This window comes from Molossus molossus, unplaced genomic scaffold (assembly GCF_014108415.1).
Source record: "Molossus molossus isolate mMolMol1 unplaced genomic scaffold, mMolMol1.p scaffold_m16_p_16, whole genome shotgun sequence".
Taxonomy (NCBI): domain Eukaryota; kingdom Metazoa; phylum Chordata; class Mammalia; order Chiroptera; family Molossidae; genus Molossus; species Molossus molossus.
The window spans coordinates 37,968,343-37,987,828 of NW_023425351.1; the positions used below are offsets into that span (position 1 = coordinate 37,968,343).

Genomic DNA, 19,486 nt, shown 5'->3' on the forward strand with positions numbered 1-19,486 from the left:
AGAAAGGCAGCTAGTTACCTACAAGGGAGTTCCCATTAGGCTGTCAGCTAATTTCTCAAAAGAAACTTTGCAGGCCAGAAGGGAGTGGCAAGAAATATTCAGAGTGATGAAAAGCAAGAACCTACAACCAAGATTACTCTATCCTGCAAAGCTGTCATTTAGAATCGATGGCCATATAAAGACTTTCCCAGACAAGAAAAAGTTAAAGGAGTTCATCACTACCAAACCGTTATTATATGAAATGATAAAGGGTCTTTTTGAAGAAAAAGATAAAATGTATGAACAAACAAAATGGCAATGAATACATATCTATCAACAATGGAATCTACAAACAAAATGAACAGGTAGAACAGAAACATTCTCATAGATACAGAGAACATTTTGTTGGTTGCCAGTTGGGAGAGGGGTTGGGGGAATGGGTGAAAAAGGTGAAGGGATTAAGAAGTACAAATTCATTGCTAGACTGATAAACCTCAAAGGGAAAGGGGTTGGGGGGATGGGAAGAAATAAACCAAAGGTCTTATATGCATAACCAATGGACACAGACAATAGTGTGGGAAAAGGTGAGAGGGGGGTGGGACTGGGGAGAAGGGGGTCAATGGTGGAAAAATGTGGAACATCTGTAATACATTTTACATCCAACAATAAACATTAAAAAAAAAAAGAATTGAAAACCTATTTGAAAACAAAATAAAGACAGAAAACTTCCCTGGTGAAGTTTTGGTGAAGGAAATAGATATACAAGTCCAGGAAGCACAAAGGGTCCCAAACAGGAAGAACCCGAAGAGGTCCATACCAAGACAAAGTGCCAAAGTTTAAAGACAAAGACAGAATATTAAAAGCAACAAAAGAAAATCAGTTAGTTACCTACAAAGGAGCTCCCATAAAACTATTAGCTGATTTCTCAAAAGAAACTTTGCAGGCCAGAAGGGAGTGGCAAGATATTCAAAGTGATGAAAAGCAACAACCTACAACCAAGATTACATTATCCTGCAAAGCTATAATTTATAATCAATAGACATATCAAGTTTCCCAGACAAGAAAAAGCTAAAGGAGTTCATCACCAACAAACCAGTATTATATAAAATGTTGAAGGGTCTTCTTGAAGGAGAAGAACAAAAATATGAATAAAATGGCAAATCATACATATCTATCAACAATTGAATCTACAAACCAAATGAGCAAGCAGAACAGAAACAGACTCGTAGATACAGAGAACTTTTTGGTGCTTGCAGGATGGGTGGGGACTGGAGGGATGGGTGAAAAAGATGAAAGAATTAAGAAGTACAAATTGGCTGTTAGACTGATGAACCTCAAAGGGAAGGAGGAAGGGAGGGCGGGATGAGATAAACCAAAGAACTTCTATGCATATATGCATAATCAAGGAACACCGACAATAGTGTGGGGAAGACAGGAGGGGGTGGGATTGGGGAGGAGGGGGATCAATGGGGATAAAAAGGGGGACATCTGTAACACATTCAACAATACAAATGAGTTTAAAAAAAAAGAAAAGCATTAAGCTAAGCATTCAATTTGAAAAATACGAAAAAGGAGAGAGTAAATACAATGAAAAAGTAAGAGAAGATAAAATAAAAGCAGAAATTGTTAAAATAGAAACCATACAACAGGGAATCAAATATTAATTTATATGAAATATAAAGTTTCCATGTCAGTCTTGTAAAGTCTAACCTCCTAAACCTAGTCAATATATCAAGCGACGTGAAACTCTCGAACATTGCTTGCTCAAGTCCTATTTATGATCCATTTTCTACTTGAATGATGTTGATTATAGAAGACTGACATTTCTAGCTTCACTTAACCAGCAGTAGCAATTCATCAAGTGCTGGGAAGTATGGTGGCCCATGCTAACCACCTCAGAAAGTATGTCCCCTTTATGATTAAGGTCTAAACAAAATAAACAAAGAGTAAGATTATTCTGTCAAGTGTGCTTTTAGTGAAATAGAAATAAGGACTAAAAACATTTTTCTAATTTTGAAGCCATTATACCAGGATTTGAAAGATTTCTCTATTCTATATTTAAATATTTTCAACTGCTGAAGAGAGACAAATTAATTTTACCATCAAAACAGAATTAAAATACAACAAACCTGTATGATCTTGTTCTCTTGTACATTCACAGTCAAGCAGGTCATGAGTGACACAATGTGAACTTTCATGTAATGTAAACAAATCTTTAAGTTCCTCTACTGAAAACTGGATGTGTTCACTTGTCTTGGTTAGGTCTACAACTGCCCCAGAAAGACCTTGCTTACTGATCTGCCTTTGATAGATTTTTTCTTCTATTGTACCTGAAGAGAAAACATACATTAGATTTACTCCAGATCTTTATGCCTGTTATTTCTGTAGGGTAAAATATTTCTAGCATACTAGTTAACAAAAGAACAATTCCTCACACTGAAGCACAAATTAACAACAATAAAAATTTAATTATTCAAAGGGAATACATTGTTTGGCACATTGAAAGTTTATTACCTGTGGTTAGAAGTCTGTAAATATGTACAGGATGTTTCTGACCATCTCTCCACACTCTAGACATTGCCTTAGAAAATAAATGAGAATTCTGAGAGTACAGTTGAAACCAATAGCCTTTTCCACATAAGCAATTTGCATTAATACATTTAAGATTAGCAATTCTAGATTTTATTTATAGCTTCAAAAAAAAACAAAGCCCAGGCATGCCAAAGCATTCTCCATTTCATATCTTTTTCCTGAGAAAAAGAAAGGGATGGATACCCACTGTGGTACTGTAAAATAACTACAAGAGTGTCAGCAAAGTGAGAGGGTCTATCTGCATCAATGAATGGCACAGTGAGTTTAGACAGCAAGAAGGCAAAGAATCACATGTAGCATGAGCATGGAGGGTTTATTCCCAGTCCAAGCAGCTCATTATTCATCCCTAAGGAATCCTGAGAAGACCTGCAATCAGTTCAGGTTCTAGGCAGTTCCTTGTGGTTTTAAGATCAGTGATACTATACAGTAAAGAGTTGATGTTCAAACTCCATACATTTCAAAGAAAGTCTGGCCTTCCAACCAGCTCCTAGGAGATAGCCTCTAAGCCCTTGAAACATCCTGCCTGTTTACCTGGGGCCTTGTGCCACACTAGTTTATGCTAACAATGTGATTAAGGTGAGGACCTTGGGCCATGGCCAGTTAGTTTGACCTCTGGTGGGATTGGAGACTGAATACCTAAGGTCGTCACTCAAGAACTTCATACCTACATAACCAACCTCCAAGAGAAACTCTGGACACCACGATACAAATGAGCTTCTCTGTTTGACAATGCTCCATATGTACTGTCACTCACTGGTGCTAGGAGAATTGAGTGTTGGCCATTATAACTCACAACTCCAGTAGGAAAACTAGAAGTTTGTGCCTGGTCTCTTCTGGACTCTGCCCTATATACTTTTTACCTTTACTGATTTTAGTCTGTATCTTTTCACTATAGTAACAACTGAGGTGCAAATCTGTAAGTAGAAATCTCAAAATACATAAAGATGTACTATATTCTGAAGAAAACCAAAGGCTTCTTCTGAAATTTTACTAAATAAGCTAATTTTATATCTTCACTGTACTCTGCACATTGATCATAGCATCTATAATACTTTATTGTCTTCCCCTGATGGTCATAAACATCCTGAAGTCCCAACTGTGCAGTAAATTTGAGCCTAGAGACATAGGGTTTGAATCCTGGCTCTGCCTCTTATAAGCTTTGGGACCTAGAACAAGCTTCCATATCTTCATCTGCAGCAAAACAGGGTTATCTAAACTTACAAGGATTAGTGTGAAGACAGAAAAGATGTAAAGCACTTAGCAGAGTGCCCAATACAAAATACGGGCTCAAAACGCAGCAGTTATCATACATCATCATCTTTGTATCCCCCGCAGGTATATCCCCAGTAGGCATTCTATAATGTTTATTTAATGCATAAAAAATAGTCCTACCTGGATATCAGTGGCTGGATTCCAATCAATGTCATAGAGAACTAAGTGAGATCCTCCAATAAGGTTAAGTCCCACACCACCAGCTTTTGAACTTAATAAAAAAATAAAATCAGAAGAGTATTTACTATTGAAGCCATCAACAATCTGCTGCCTTTGAGAGATTGGTGTTTGTCCATCAAGTCTTGTATAAGCATATCCATGACGCTTGCATACTTCTTGTAAAATGTTCAAGGTTTGTGTGTAGTTGGATACCAATACCACCCTGTCAATCAAAAAGAAAGACTTGATATATATAATTTAAAGACAATATTAGATTATTTTAATTAAAGGAAAATAACAAACAATATTATCACTGATATTTATAGAACATGCAACAATGACTATATACATCAAAACACAGGTTCTCCTTCAAATTCAATTTTAAAATCAATACCTAAGAGACTTCCAGTTTTAAGACAGTGAAGTAAATACTTTTCAGCCTTCTTCACCTCTATGAAGTCACCCTAAAAACAGCAGGAGAATGAAAAACAGAAAAACAAACTCTATCTTTGACTTTTTTTTTTTAATCCTCACCTGAGGACATTTTTCCATTTTTTGTTCAGATAGAGTGGGAGGGAGAGAGAGAAAAACATCAATGTGAAAGGGACACATCAAGTGGTTGCCACCCACATGACCCAGCCAGGGCCGGGGACAAACTGCAACCGAGGTACGTGACCTTAGCGGGAACCGAACCCAGGTCTCTCTGGACCGCGGGCTGACGCTCTAACCACTGAGCCAAACCGGCCAGGGCATGACTTTTTTTTTTTTAAAGAGACGTTTATATACAAAAACAGAGAATGATGAAATAGTGACCTACTTATGAGTACAGAGGAGGTGAAACTTAAGTGCCAGAAGAGAGAGATCCCAATAAGAAACAATTGCAAGTTCATTCACCCCACAATCTTCTTAAGGTACCTCAGGAGGAGACTGGAGCTCTCATAAGAGCACTGGTAAGTAGAACCCAGGCCCTACCCCATGTAACCAGTTGACTTTTCTTTCTCAAATGCTATAATGTTTATTGTCTGAAGAAAGTAAACCAAAGAAACTTAGACTAGGAAACTTTAGAAAACAGGAATATAATGACTAACCAAAATGAAAGTATGCATAGTGGATGATAAGATCCCCATTCCCTTTTCCTGCCAACTCCCAGAACACCAGCAGCCAGGCATCCATTCCTCTTATACCCCTCCCCCCAGGACAGATACTATTGGAATATTCATCTCTGAGATGACATGAAAGACCCCAGAGAAAAGATCCACAGAGATAGGGAGTTCCTAAGTAAAAAAGCCAACTCACTGCCTAATTACCCAATGAGGGTGACCAGTCAACAAGACCTATCCATGCACACAGAACATTCAATGTTTTACTACCTCACTCTTAAATATAAATGAACACCATAGATCACCAGATATTTGAGGTGAGCCTTCCAACATTAAAAATAAAAACAAACAGCCCTGGCCGGTTTGGCTCAGCGGTTAGAGCGTCGGCCTGCGGTCCAGAGAGACCCGGGTTTGGTTCCCGCTAAGGGCACATACCTCGGTTGCAGTTTGTCCCCAGCCCTGGTCGGTTGTGTGGGTGACAGCCACTTGATGTGTTCCTTTCACATCGATGTTTCTCTCTCCTCTCCCTCCCTCCCACTCTACCTGAACAAAAAAATGGAAAAATGTCCTTGGGTGAGGATTAAAAAAAATAAAAATAAAAAGAATCCTGAATAAAACAGAGCAATGAGGAAACAGAAAACAACTTTAGAGAAAACAATATCCTTGAGTAAGAGATAACATTCAAAAGGAGAGGGGGCAATAAAAAAAAAAATCAAGAATAAGAGAAATATCTTATAAATTTAAAATGATAGCCAAAATATAATTTTCACTGGAAATTTGGAAGGTAATAACAAGAGAGTCTGCCCAGAAATACTGATTAAAAAGGAATGTAATGACCAATAGGAGAGAAAAGATAAAAATATTAGAGAATAAATCCATAAGGTCCAATATCTGACTGATAAAAATTATCCCCAAAAAAGAAATAAAATGTTTAGGTAAAAGGAGAGATGGGGAGAGAAAAAAGGAGTGGGGACACAGACATTAGGCTGGGAATGAGGGAGACAAGGAGACAGGGAGGGGGGGAGGGGGCAGGGGGGAGGAGAGAGAGAGAAAGACAAACAGAAATTTCCCAGACATGAGGATCTTCAGATTAAAAAGACCTACTAAAAAGTTCCCAACTCAGTAAATGAAAAAATGATCCATATTAAAGATTTTAATTCAAATTATGAGGAATAAAGAAAAGCTGCTAGAGCTTTCATGAAGAAAACACAAGTTACTTGCAAAGAATGGAAATCAGAAAGGCACCAGACTTCTCCAAACAACTCTGAAAGCTAGAATACATATAAAGCAATCCTTCAAAATCCTAAGAGAACACTATTTCAATCTAGAACCTTATAACCAGGCTAGTTGTCAAGTGCTAGGGTAGAATAAAGAGAGTTTCAGACAGGAAATAAGTCTAAAGTATTTACCTCCTATCATCTCTTTCTTAGGAAGCTACTACAGAATGTGCTCCAGCAAAACGTGACACAGGAATCAGGAGATCCAACACAGAAAAGAAAAAAAGAAATTTATAGGTGACTGTTAAGCAAAGTTCCAGGAAGGCGGCCATGAAGGAAGATCAGAGAATAACCAGTTCAAATGGCAGCAGGAGGGCAGAGGACTGCAAGGGGAAAGACAAAGAAAATACAAAGAAACTTAGAGACTGACAACTTAGAAACTTAGTACTGAAAGGTACTAACAAGCATAGGAAAACTTTTTAATACAAAGAATAAAGCAAATGGGGAGATGGGTAAAAGGCAATAATGGCTCCAGGAGAGGAAGTTGTTCAAGAAAGGAAATGTAATCATGAAAGCTATCTGTCCGAGCAGTAAAAACAACTTAGTTGTAACACCATAAGTATTAAATATTAATTTAACCAGAAGTTATGTAACTGTCTTGGAAAGATGGAAGATGAAGGGAGGACATAAGAGTGCTAAATTCTCATGAATCATAAGAGGTGGTCATTAGATAATGTCAAAAATCATAAGACAAGTGATATCAGCAAGATGTCACTGGACTAAGACACTCCAGGTCAACACCTGGAAACTGACGAAAAGAACTTTGTAGGAGCTCTGGAAATCTAAGATCTACAGGAACCCAGTGAAGGCCCAATTAAGAAAAAGCCATAATTTCATGGTGTTTTTAGCTGCTTTGGGACATATGAAGCTTAAAGTCTGACAGGACATCAGGATAGATTTAGATGTCCATTAAACAGTTAGAAAGAAGGATGTGGAAACTAGACAGACTTGGAATATATGGGTGATGGTTAAAACTATGAGGAGTACAGATGACCCAGGGAGGGTGCTCAGAGTAGGAAGGAAGCTACAGAGAAAACCTTAAGAAGTATCAACAGTTAAGGGACAGTAAAAGGAGGATTCTGAAAGAGAGTAAGGCACAAGTGAGATGTTATATACCAAAAGACATCTCTAGGGGTTTTTTGTTTTTTTAATGTATGTATTTACATTTAGTTTCTTCTTAAATAGAAACTTATAGACGCATTGTTGATGGTAAGTTTAACAAATATTTGGAGCTGATTATGTCCCCAAAGAAAACAAGTTATTTTCAATGTTTTCTTCTTTTGAAAGATAGGAGGGATGGGGGAGTAAAGACACACTCTAGGCCAAAATTCCACAAGCACTTACAAGAAGTTTATGAAACTGATCACTTACCTTTCAGTAGGACGAAGTTCTAGGATAACAGCTAAGAGCTTGGTCAGCACTTGTAGTTTTCCTGACTCCTTCTCAGCAAACATGAGAGGGTCATAATTAGCAGGGAACACATTTATCAAGCCTTCATATAAACTCCTCTCTTCATTTTCATCCCAAGTTGAGCTACATTCTTTTTCCTGTTCAAAAAAATAATTAACACTGGTTCATGTTTGTTTGTTGGAAGAGAAAAATGCAAAAATTATGGCGGGGAGGGGGGTGAATATTAATAGCTACCTGAAAAGACCAAGCTATCACATAAATCTTTTTTTCAATGTTAATCCTCATCCGAGGACATTTTCTCCATTGATTTTTAGAGACAGTGGAAGAAAGTGGGTGGAGGGGGAGAGAAGGAGAGGGAGAGGGAGAGGGAGGGAGGGAGGGAGGGAGAGAGAGAGAGAGAGAGAGAGAGAGAGAGAGAGAGAGAGAGATATCAATCGGTTGCCTCCTGAAGCGGATCAAACCTGCAACCCAGGCATGTGCCTTTGACCGGTAATCGAACTTGTGACCCTTCAGTCCAACGGTCGATGCTCTAACCGCTGAGCAAAACCGGCCAAGGCTCACAGATTTTCTTTTGTTTTCAAATTATTTTACTGTTTAAAGAAAAATATGTAAGAATAAAAATTTTTCATAACCAATGGACACAGACATTAGGTTGGGAAAAGCAGAAGGGTGATGGGAGCAGAGAGATGGGGGGGTTAATGGGGGAAAAAAGGGGGGCATATGTAATACTTTCAACAGTAAAAAAAATAAGAATAAAAATTGTTAAGGGCAAGCTAAAGATAACAGCCTATTAATAGTTGCTGTGAACTCTACATACTATTTCATCAAACTGCCCAATAACATCAGCAGGAAATTACTATTGTTTGCTTTCCAGTTAAGAAAGCTAAGGCTCCCAGATACTTGACCATGATTAAAAAACTAGTAAGTAGTAGTGGGAACTGGTACACAGGTCCAACTCTAAAACAGAAACCTCTTACTATACTTCAAACTGCCTATGTTCATTAAATATCCAAATTTCAACTACATAGCCATTAAAAACCATACTTGTAGAAGGTGTCTAATTAGGGAAAATGTTCATAATTTATTGAGTGGAATAATTTTAGATAATAAGCACAGTATCATTTTAGATGATAATAAGCACAGTATCATTAAAATTAAGTTTCTTTTTAAAAAGATTATATATACATATCTCTGAGCCCCTATTTCCTCAACAAAAAATTGAGAATAGTAATAATAGTACCTATTACATAGAATTTTATCAAGAATAAATAAAATAATTCTAGAAAAGTACTTCATGTTTGGTATATGATAAGTGTTTAATAAGTGTTAGCTAAGATTATTATTAATATCAAAATGTGGTTTTCTCTGGTTAGAGAACTTTATTTATAATAAATTTCAAAAAGTGGTATTCCCACCCTGACCGGTTTGGCTCAGCGGTTAGAGCGTCGGCCTGCGGTCCAGAGAGACCCAGGTTTGGTTCCCGCTACGGGCGTGTACCTTGGTTGCAGTTTGTCCCCAGCCCTGGTTGGTCGTGCACGTGGCAGCCACTCAATGTGTCCCTTTCACATTGATGTTTCTCTCTTTCTTTCTTTCTCTCTCTCTCTCTCTCTCTCTCTTCCTCTCTCTCCCTCCACTCTATCTGAACAAAAAATGAAAAAATGTCCTCGGGTGAGGATAAAAAAATAGAAAAGTGGTATTCCAAGCCACAAAATATACAAAATTATAAGGCTTCTGATAGATATTACCAAACTATCGTTCAGTTATAGCAATTTACACTTTAACAAGTATATCATTTTTACTTTCTTTGTGATCTTCTGAATTTCACACAAAAATCCTATTTTACTTTTATAATGAAGAAAAAAATAAATGATTTTTAATGGTAAATTGTATTTGTTAGCACCAAACAAAACTGATTGGCTATATTAATAAAAAGGGAAGGGAAACCATGACAAAGTACTAGACAAGGTACCAAAGGGCAAGGCACACACACTCTAGAAGGCAGAACCTCAAACCAATTTCATCCCTAGTTAAGCTCCATGACTGTGGACATGTTCTGAAGGACAAATAGGAGGCTGGATCTGTTCTACAGCAGAACCATACTAAAGACACTAGAATCTTGAGGGAAACCCACAAATACAGTCCCAGGGATTTGTCCAGTTTTCCCTCTTAGATTCACAAGACTGAGAACCCTCAGCTTACACCCTGCCACAGTCTCACAGTCTCTTACCTTCACAGAGTTGAACAAAAGGCAGGGGTGGTTGCATAGTTTTTTAAGAGCACCTATGCATATTAGATGAGGACTGTTTTCCAACGACCCTTGAAGACAGAACCTGACAGCCTGAGAATTCAGCAGTTTTTTATAAAGTTCAATCTGTAGTGCCCCTGGTCGGCAAAAGACTACATTCTCTATTTTAGGTGGAAGATATTTATTTATGACTTCTTGGGTTCTTCTAAGGAAAAAGAGTCCAGTGACGCAAATAAGTTCAGCTGCTCTTTTCTCTCCTAACTCTTTCTCTTCCTATGAGAAAAAATAGCAGATTTAAAGTATTATAGACAAAAATACTTGCAGTTAAAATGAACATTAAATATTTTGTAATGATAAACTAGTTACTTCCACTCAGATTTTTGATTTAACAGAATAAATGGGGAAAGAAAAACCAACTATCATCTCTTTAAATGTTCAGCATAATCATTTAATTCAGTGAAGCCACAGTCTCCTACATTTTTGTTTTGGCTATTTGGCACCAAGGAGAGCCATCAGAAATCAATAATCTAAAAATTAAATTACTCTGAAAGTAAGCTTTTATGTGAATACTGTAATGGTACATAGTTTTAAAATTAAAGCAAAGAACTGATACACAGCAAATTCTTTTTTTTTTTTTTTTTATCCTCACCCGAGGATATTTTTCCATTTTTTGTACAGATAGAGTGGGAGGGAGAGAGAGAGAGAAACATCGACGTGAAGGGACACATCGAGTGGCTGCCACCCGCACGACCAACCAGGGCCGGGGACAAACTGCAACCGAAGTATGTGCCCTTAGCGGGAACCGAACCTGAGTCTCTCCGGACTACAGGCCGACGCTATAACCGCTGAGCCAAACTGGCCAGGGCCACAGCAAATTCTTATAAGCAAATATTTTGACAAGTTATTGTTACTAAAATTAGGCCTACAGGAAATTATTGGCACAAAGCACTGCTGATTCTTTCTAAATTATTACACATTACTCATTAAATAATAGTACAGTTTTAAAATAAAAAAATAATGAGAAAAATAGATATTCAAATTCTCTATACAGAATCTTTAGACTATATAGAACCTCACAATTAAGTTTAAAATAAATCCCATATGTATATATTTGTTTATATATAAATAAGAAAACTTCCCTTATATTTTAAAACTATTTTCAATTTGTATTAAAAAAAATAGGTTCAGTGAAGAAAAGTCTTTAAATACAACTAGGTAAATATAAGAAAATTAAAACCAGCTTTCAACCAGAATAAAACACTGCTGTCAAGACTTCTATCAGCTGGACGGAGGTACTCTGGTAGGAGCCAGGTAAAGGGCCAGGCTGTTCATCCTGCCTGGAGACAGCAGGTGTCTGGGATTAAAGCAGGCCCAGAAAGATCTATGAGGTCTTCTAATATAGTAGCTGCTATATTAGAATGTAAATCAAGATGGCAGAGTAAATAAATGTGACACTGGCATCCTCCCAGGACCACTTCAAAATTACAACTAAACTACAGAAAAACCATCATTAAGAACTGCCTGAAATCTAGCTGAACAGAAGTCCCACAACTAAGTGTATACAGAAGAAGCCATGTCAAGACTAGTGGGATGGGTGGAGACCAGGAACAGACTGGTCCCACACCCACATGTAGTGGTTAAAAATCAGGAGGAATATCTCAGCTTTGGAGGTCCCCCTGAGCAGCAAAAAGTCCCAGCCCCACGCCAGGCTCCTCAGCAGAGGGTTCCAGTTCCAGGAACAGAAGTCCCCAAAGCTCCTAAATTTGAAAACACACAGAGATTAATGCTCAGTGACACAGAGAGCTGCTGAACTCCCAGGGTTTCCTCTAAAAGGGCCCGCTTACGCCCACTTCCTCTGAGTCACTTGCTATCAGCACCAGTGTCAGAGTGGCAGCTCTAAAGGCACCAAGGATACGTGGGGAGGAACTGAATTTTCTGGCTTCAGGGTGAGGGCTGGAAGGGCAGCTTTCTTGCAGACCAAAGTGCTGGCAGAAGCCATTTTTCCTTTGTTGAGCCCTCCCCTTGCAGGTGTACGGAGAGGTCACATTTAAGTTTCCATCAACCTGGCTGTTTGACTAGCCCAAACCACCCAAACCTCTCCCCTTGGCCTGTCTTGCTTGTCTCATGAGTCAGGCTTTCCTAAAATCTCACAAAAGTTCACAAACACCAAACAAATAACATCTGGTCTCAGTGTGCCCCTTACCTTTTGCTAAGAAGCCCCAAGCCCAGCACTAGCAGCAGCCAGCTTTGGTTCACAGCTTAGCCTCTCCCAGGCACCTCCAAGCACAGCACAAGTGGCAACATCTGCAGACCACTTTGTAGCTTATACCAGGTGGCTTTGGACAGGACACAGGGAACATCCTGCACCTCTGAACACACCCTGTGACCAGCTTCAGACACAAGAGCACGACACAACCACCTCCACAAACAACACATACCAAAGGCAGAGTCAGCAGGCACCAGAGTCCTGTGAAAGCAAATCGTGCTCTGTAGAGTGAGCCCCTGCACAACAGCTCCTCCACTGTTGTCAAGGCTGGTCCTCACAACCATCAGTCTGAGGGTCAATCCCTCCCACTGATGTAACAACAGCAATCAAGACTCAAATACAGCCCGGCCAGTGTGGCTCAGTGGTTGGGCATCGACCCATGCACCAAGAAGTCGCCAGTTCGATTCCCAGTCAGAGCACATGGCCAGGTTGTGGGCCAAATCCCCAGTGGGGGGCATGCAGGAGGCGGCCAACTGATATTCTCTCCATTGATGTTTTCATTTCTCCCTCTTCTTTCCTCTCTCTCTAAAAAATATCAATAAAGAAAAAAAAATTGTTTAAAGGCTCAAATACAACAGAAGGGCATACACAACCCTCACAACTGACAAACCTGGAGAACCCACTTCAGGTAACCAAGGAGAATACAAAGGCCACTGGGCCCCACAGGACATCTACTACATAAAGCCACTCTACTGAGACTGGGAAACATAACAGCTCTATCTAATACACAGAAACAAACACAGAGAGGCTGCCAAAATGAGGAGGCAAAAAAACATGTCCTAAATGAAAAAACATAACAAAACTGAAGAAAAAGAACTAAACAAAATGGAGACAAGCAATCTACCAGATGCAGAGTTCAAAACACTAGTTTATAAGTAAGCTTAATGATCTCAATGAGAACTTCAATAAAAAGATAGAAAACATAAAAATGGAAATAGAAAACAAAACAAAAATAAATGAAGAATACAATAACTGAAATAAGAACATAATACAGGAATCAACAGTAGATTAGATTAAGCAGAGAATCAAAACAGCAATTTGGAAGATAAGGTAGCAGAAAATACCCAATTAAAACAGCAAAAGAAAAGAATCCAAAAAGATAAGGCTACTTTAAGGAGCCTCTGGAATACCAATATTCACATCATAGGGTTACCAAAAAAGCAGAGAGAGAAAGCAAGAAACTGAAAACATATTTGAAGTAGTAGTAATGAAAAAGTTTCCTAACCTGTTAAAAGAAATAACAAGTCCAGGAAGCACAGAGAGGGTCTCAAATGAGATAAACCCAAAGAGGCTCACACTAAGACACATCATAATTAAAATGCAAGGTTGCCCTGGCTGGCTTGGCTCAGCAGTTAGAGCGTTGGCCTGCGGTCTGGAGAGACCCGGGTTCAGTGCCCGCTAAGGGTACGTACCTTGGTTGCAGTTTGTCCCTGGCCCTGGTTGGGCTGTGTGGGTGGCAACCACTCGATGTGTCCCTTTCATGTCAATGTTTCTCTCTCTCTCTCTCTCTCTCTCTCTCTCTCTCTCTCCCTCCCTCCCTCCCTCCCTCCCTCCCTCCTACTCTATCTGAACAAAATAATGAAAAATGTTCTCCGGTGACAAAAATGCAAAGGTTAAAGATAAAGAGAGCAGCAAGAGAAAAGCAGTTAATTACCTACAAGGGAGCTCCCATAAGACTGTCAGCTGATTTTTCAACAGAAACTTGAATTGCAGGCCAGAGGGACTGGCAAGAAATATTCAAAGTATTGAAAACCAAAAACCTACAATCAAGATTACTCTACCCAGAAAGGCTATCATTTAGAATAGAAGGACAGATAAACAGCTCCCCAGACAAGAAAAAGCTAAAGGAGTTCATCACCACCAAACCAATTTTTTAAGAAATATTAAAGGGTCTTCTTAAAGGAGAGAGGGGGAGATATATATATATATACATATATATATATATATGTATATATATATGGTTATAACTATGTATTTATCAATAATCACTTTAAATGTGAATAGTTAAATGTTCAAATCAAAAGACCAAGGGTAGCTAAATGGATAAGAAAACAAGACCCATACCACTTCAGATCAAAAGACATACACAGACCACAAGTAAAAGGATGGAAAAAGATATTTCATGAAAATGGAAAAAAAAAAAAAAAAGCTGGGGTAGCAATACTTAATTCCAGACAAAAAGAACTTTAAAACAAGAAACAAAGAAGGACCCAACAATTCTACTTCTTGGAATTTCTCCAAAGAAATCCAAAGCACTAATTCAAAAAGACATATGCATCCCTATGTTCATTAGAACACTGTTTACAACAGCCAAGATATGGAAGCAACCTAAGTATCCATCAACAGATAAACGGATAAAGTGGTGCAGCCCAGCTAGTGTGGCTCAGTGGTTGAGCATCAACCCATGCACCAAAAAACTGCCGGTTCGATTCGCGGTCAGGGCACATACCCATGTTATGGGCCTGATCCCCAGTGGGGGGCATGCAGGAGGCGGCCAATCAGTGTTCTCTCTCATTGATGTTTCTCTCTCTCTCTCCCTCTCCCTACATCTCTCTAATATTAATAAAGAAAACAGAAAAAAAAATTTTTATTTTTTTATTTTTTAATCCTCACCCGAGGACATTTTTCCATTTTTTTGTTCAGATAGAGTAGGAGGGAGAGAGAAGAAGAGAGAGAGAGAGAAACATCGACGTTAAAGGTACACATCAAGTGGCTGCCACCATTGCCGGGGACAAACTGTAACCGAGATATGTGCCCTTAACAGGAACCGAACCCAAGTCTCTCTGGACTGCAGGCTGATGTTCTAACCGCTGAGCCAAACCGGCCAGAGCGAAAAAAAATTTTTTTAAAAAGAAGTGGTGCATGTATACAATGGACTAAGACTCAGCCATAAAAGAGAATAAAACGTTGTCAACTGCAACAACATGGTTGACACTAGAGGGTATTTTGTTGAGGTAAATAAGTCAAACAGGGAAAGACTAATGCCATATGATTTCACTTATATGTGGAATTTAAAAAACAAAACAGAAACAGACTCATAGATACAGAGAACATTTTGATGGTTGCCAGATGGGAGGGGTTTGGGGGCTTGGGTAAGAAGTGGGAAAGTATTAAGAAGTACTGTCAATTATAATTATTTATATAAGTACCTATTTATGAATTTTTTAAAAGTGTAATGTTGTTTTCTAAAATAAAGAATACAGGAGTTGAAGGATTATGAGGGGAAAAATTCATTATACTAAATTTTTCCTAAATTAAAATTACTCAAGTGATATATGATTTTCCCAGACATACTGTTCTTATTTTATTCATACTGTTAATTTTAAACTTAAATTTATTAAAATAAATTATACCTCAGAAGCAGAAGGTTGTCTTGATATAATGATGGGTTCTTCATATATTTTTCTATAAGATGACAAAGAGCCTAATATTCCTGGATTTACAAAATCAATTAATGCAAAAAATTCTTGCAGATCATTCTGAACTGGAGTACCTAAAAAAGTAAAAGTGATGAGGTCATGTTTGTATTTTACAATCACAGGTCTACATAGAAATTTGTACTTTCTTCCTTAAGAGGATTAAATGTAAGCAAAGTCCCTAAAACTGAGGACAAAAGAACAGCCAAATCAAGTTGAAAAAAACAGATTCATAATTATATAAATTTTTAACTCTGGTTTTAAACTCTTATTTCGTACAGCACAATGGCTGAATGCAGGTTCTGGAGTCTGTTTGGGTTCAGCTCTTACCTACATCACTTATTCTCTGACCCTGAGCAAGTTACTCACCCAGTTTTATTATTTGTAAAATGGGGATAACAATAGTAGCTCCTAGGGTTGTATGGATCAAAAGAAATGATCCATATACTATACTTAGAATAGGGCCTAGAGCACAATAAATGTTCCATAACCCTTAGTAATTCTTATTATTATACCTGTGTGACTTTGGACAAATTGCCTTAGCTCTTTAAGTTAAACTCAGGATTTTTTTGTTTTCACTTATAAAAGTGAGAAGCTAATTTCCCAGTGGTATTACCAAAAAAAAAAAAAAAAGACAATACATGTGAAGTAACCAGCACAGTGCCTGACACTTAGTAAACACTTGGTAAATGGCATCTATAATTATTATTACCTTTCAAAGTTACCAGATCAAATTGGGATATTCACTAATCCTAAAAGTTGGCACAGACTGGAATGAATTAATAAACCCTGCATATATTACATACTCAATTACTTTGGCTAATTAATTTTCAAAAAAACATTAGCATGCTTTGCCCTAGCTGATTTGGCTCAGCGGTTAGAGCATTGGCCTGCGGTCCAGAGACCCGGGTTCGGTTCTTGCTAAGGGCATGTACCTCGGTTGCAGTTTGTCCCCAGCCCTGGTTGGGTCATGCGGGTGGCAGCCACTCAATGTGTACCTTTCATGTCAATGTTTTGCTCTCTCTCTCTCTTCCTCTCTCTCCCTCCTGCTCTATCTCAACAAAAAATGAAAAACATGTCCTCGGGTGAGGATTAAAAAAAAAAACATTAGCATGCTTCAATAATTATAATATCAAAAGAACATATAAGTCAGCATAGTCCAACAGTATAATGTCAGATGACTTAAATAACAGACTAGAAAAGGTTGTCCAAAGATATAAACAATAAAATTAGTTTTTTTTTAAAAAAGCACTCATTTCATTAACGTAAATGATATGAATTTTACAATGTCAGAGAGTTTAATGATTACTTCCCTCAAAACTAAACAGATCAACCCCAGGTTGGAGCAATGCTTACTAATTTTTTTAACACATCTAATCAATTCTACATGTTTAAACACATCATAAAAAGGCTAGAGAAAATATATTTATGTTGGTATGCATTTTGTTAAGCTTTTAAAAGAAAATACAAGACAATGACTAATAACAATAGGGAGAATGGGAAAAGCAAGAAGGGGAGGGAAAGGTATAAGGATGACTGTGGTTGGCTTCCAGACATTCATCTAACCCCAACTGATGAATCCAAGCCAATCATGATAGTTCCACCCTTTGTCAATGATTGATGTAGTAGCAAGGGTTTGTGTCTCATAGTGGGTTCCCCACAAGCAGAGCCTGAGATAAGTAATTGGCTGCACATGATTTATAGAGGAAGTGCTCTCAGAAGAAAGGGAATAATGGAATCAGAAAACAGCAGGGGAGAAAATGAACAAGGAAAGCCACCAGCTAAATTATAGGGAGGCTTAGAGTGTAAATTGTACCATAAAGTTGGTCCAGAAATTACTCTGAAGCAAGGAGGCTGGCATTTTTCACTTACCCCTTTTTATGAGTCAATCACTGACCAAGCTATAGGTGAGAGAGTAAGCTCTTATTCAACCAGGGATAATTCTTCAGAAAAGACAGGAGACATGAGTTGTTTAACCAATAGTCCTAGCAGCTAAGAGATGAGTGCAACCAGAAAAGGGGAGCTAGGAACAGCACCAACAGTTTCCACCAATGTCATGTAACCCACCCTGTCCAATGAGACATGAGAGGAAGTGAGGGGGGGGGGGGCTTCTGGGAAAGCTTCCTCACTCTTGAAAATAGAAAAACAGGAAGAGCCTGACTCTTTTCTTCTTTGGATATCACCACACCACTGGATGTGATGTCTGGAACTGCTGCAGTCACCTGCTTCCAATTGAGGATGAAGCCAACTCTGGCATAGCAGAGGACAAAAAGAACCATAATCCTTGATGATATTGTTGAGCTGCTGTCACCACCCCTGAGCCTGTACTAGCTCTAGACTTCCAGTTAAGTGGGAGAATAAACACATAAGATGTCTGTTACTTGTACCTGAAATCACCCTACCTGACATACGAGAAAGAGGCAAAAGCAAAACTACAAAAAGGAAAAAAGGCAGAATACAAAAAGCGGAAAAGAAAAAAGGATTTAGGGAAGAAAAAAGAGGAAGGATGGAAAAACAGAAGAGAAGGGTATGTGGCTAAAAGAGAAAGCAGTATACTAACACAGTATCATTCTATAACGTCACAGAGGCTGTCAAGACGTAGTTTAGTCCTAATTCACTGCTTTTAGTCCTCTTCTCTAATTCTAGACCAGATACAATTCGTAGAAGCAGCTAAATAACTTAATGTTAATAAAAGTCGAGCATCAATGTTCTGTGACAAGAAAAAAAGGAAACACTAATGATTTTCAAATCAAGTTGGCAATGTTTACTAAAACTATATTCAGAGCTCTGGAAGAGAAACTTCTAGGGAAATAAAAGACCCCTTTCTCTTTCCCTACTTTCATCCCAACACACACAAAAAGTACTTTTTTTTTGGTTTTACTGTTAGTTTCTAAGACATAAATCTACCACTCAACCCAAGTACTGCCATTCTATCAATAACCTACACCTATGGCTTCCTCTATAACCCCCATAAAAAGCTCTAAGAGTTCTTTATACATATTCATATATATGTTTTTCCTTTGGATCCTGTAGTTTGTTACCCTTCTAGAAAAATATATAGAGAACATATATGCTTATAGTCATTCATCACCATATTAGTTTTCAATATAATCCAATATCTAAACATGTTTACATTAAGTATATTTTGATATGCATGTGTGTATATGAATAAATATATACTTCATATGTATATATAAAGAATAAAGAAATATGCACGTATATTCTGTGTGTGAGAGTATGGGGGGTTATTTTTAACTTTCAGTCTTTAATAAGAATTTTGCTTCAAATCTCAGATTATTCTTTTTTATAAAATAATAAAAGGACATCTAACATCTTGTAATAATCATTTGCCTCTTGTTCGGGACTGAATTGTATCCCCCAAAATTTATGTTGAAGCCCTAACTCCCAATGTATTTGGAGACAGAATATTTAAGGAGGTAATTAAGGTCAGATGAGGTCATAAGGGTGGGGGCTGACGTCCTTTTCAGAAGAGAAAGAGAAAGGCACCAGAGATATGCACACACAAAGGATAGGCCATGAGAGGACATAGTGAGAAGATGGCCATCTACAAGCCAAGGACATAGGCCTCAGGAGAAATCAAACTCCTGACACCTTAATCTTGAACTTCCAGCCTCCAGAACTGTGAAAAAATAAGTTTCTGTTGTTTAAGTCACACAGTCTAGTATTTTATTTATGGTAGCCCTAGCAACCTAACACACCTCTATTCATCAAAGTGAATCCTAGCCATTTTCCAATAACTGTTAACAAAA

At 38.1% G+C, this 19,486-nt stretch overlaps 1 protein-coding gene across 5 annotated transcripts in view; it reads right to left on the minus strand.

Annotated features, from left to right (window-relative positions):
• Nucleotides 1-19,486, minus strand: part of RAD54B (RAD54 homolog B) — a 97,908-nt gene that overhangs the window by 4,310 nt on the left and 74,112 nt on the right. For all 5 annotated transcript variants that reach the window (XM_036263964.1, XM_036263966.1, XM_036263965.1 and 2 more), the window contains 6 exons: nt 15,654-15,793; nt 10,017-10,307; nt 7,751-7,926; nt 3,964-4,225; nt 2,494-2,560; nt 2,109-2,309 (listed from right to left, as the gene is read on the minus strand). In XM_036263964.1, the coding sequence (XP_036119857.1) occupies nt 2,109-2,309; nt 2,494-2,560; nt 3,964-4,225; nt 7,751-7,926; nt 10,017-10,307; nt 15,654-15,793 (1,137 nt within the window). The remainder of the gene's footprint in view (nt 1-2,108; nt 2,310-2,493; nt 2,561-3,963; nt 4,226-7,750; nt 7,927-10,016; nt 10,308-15,653; nt 15,794-19,486) is intronic.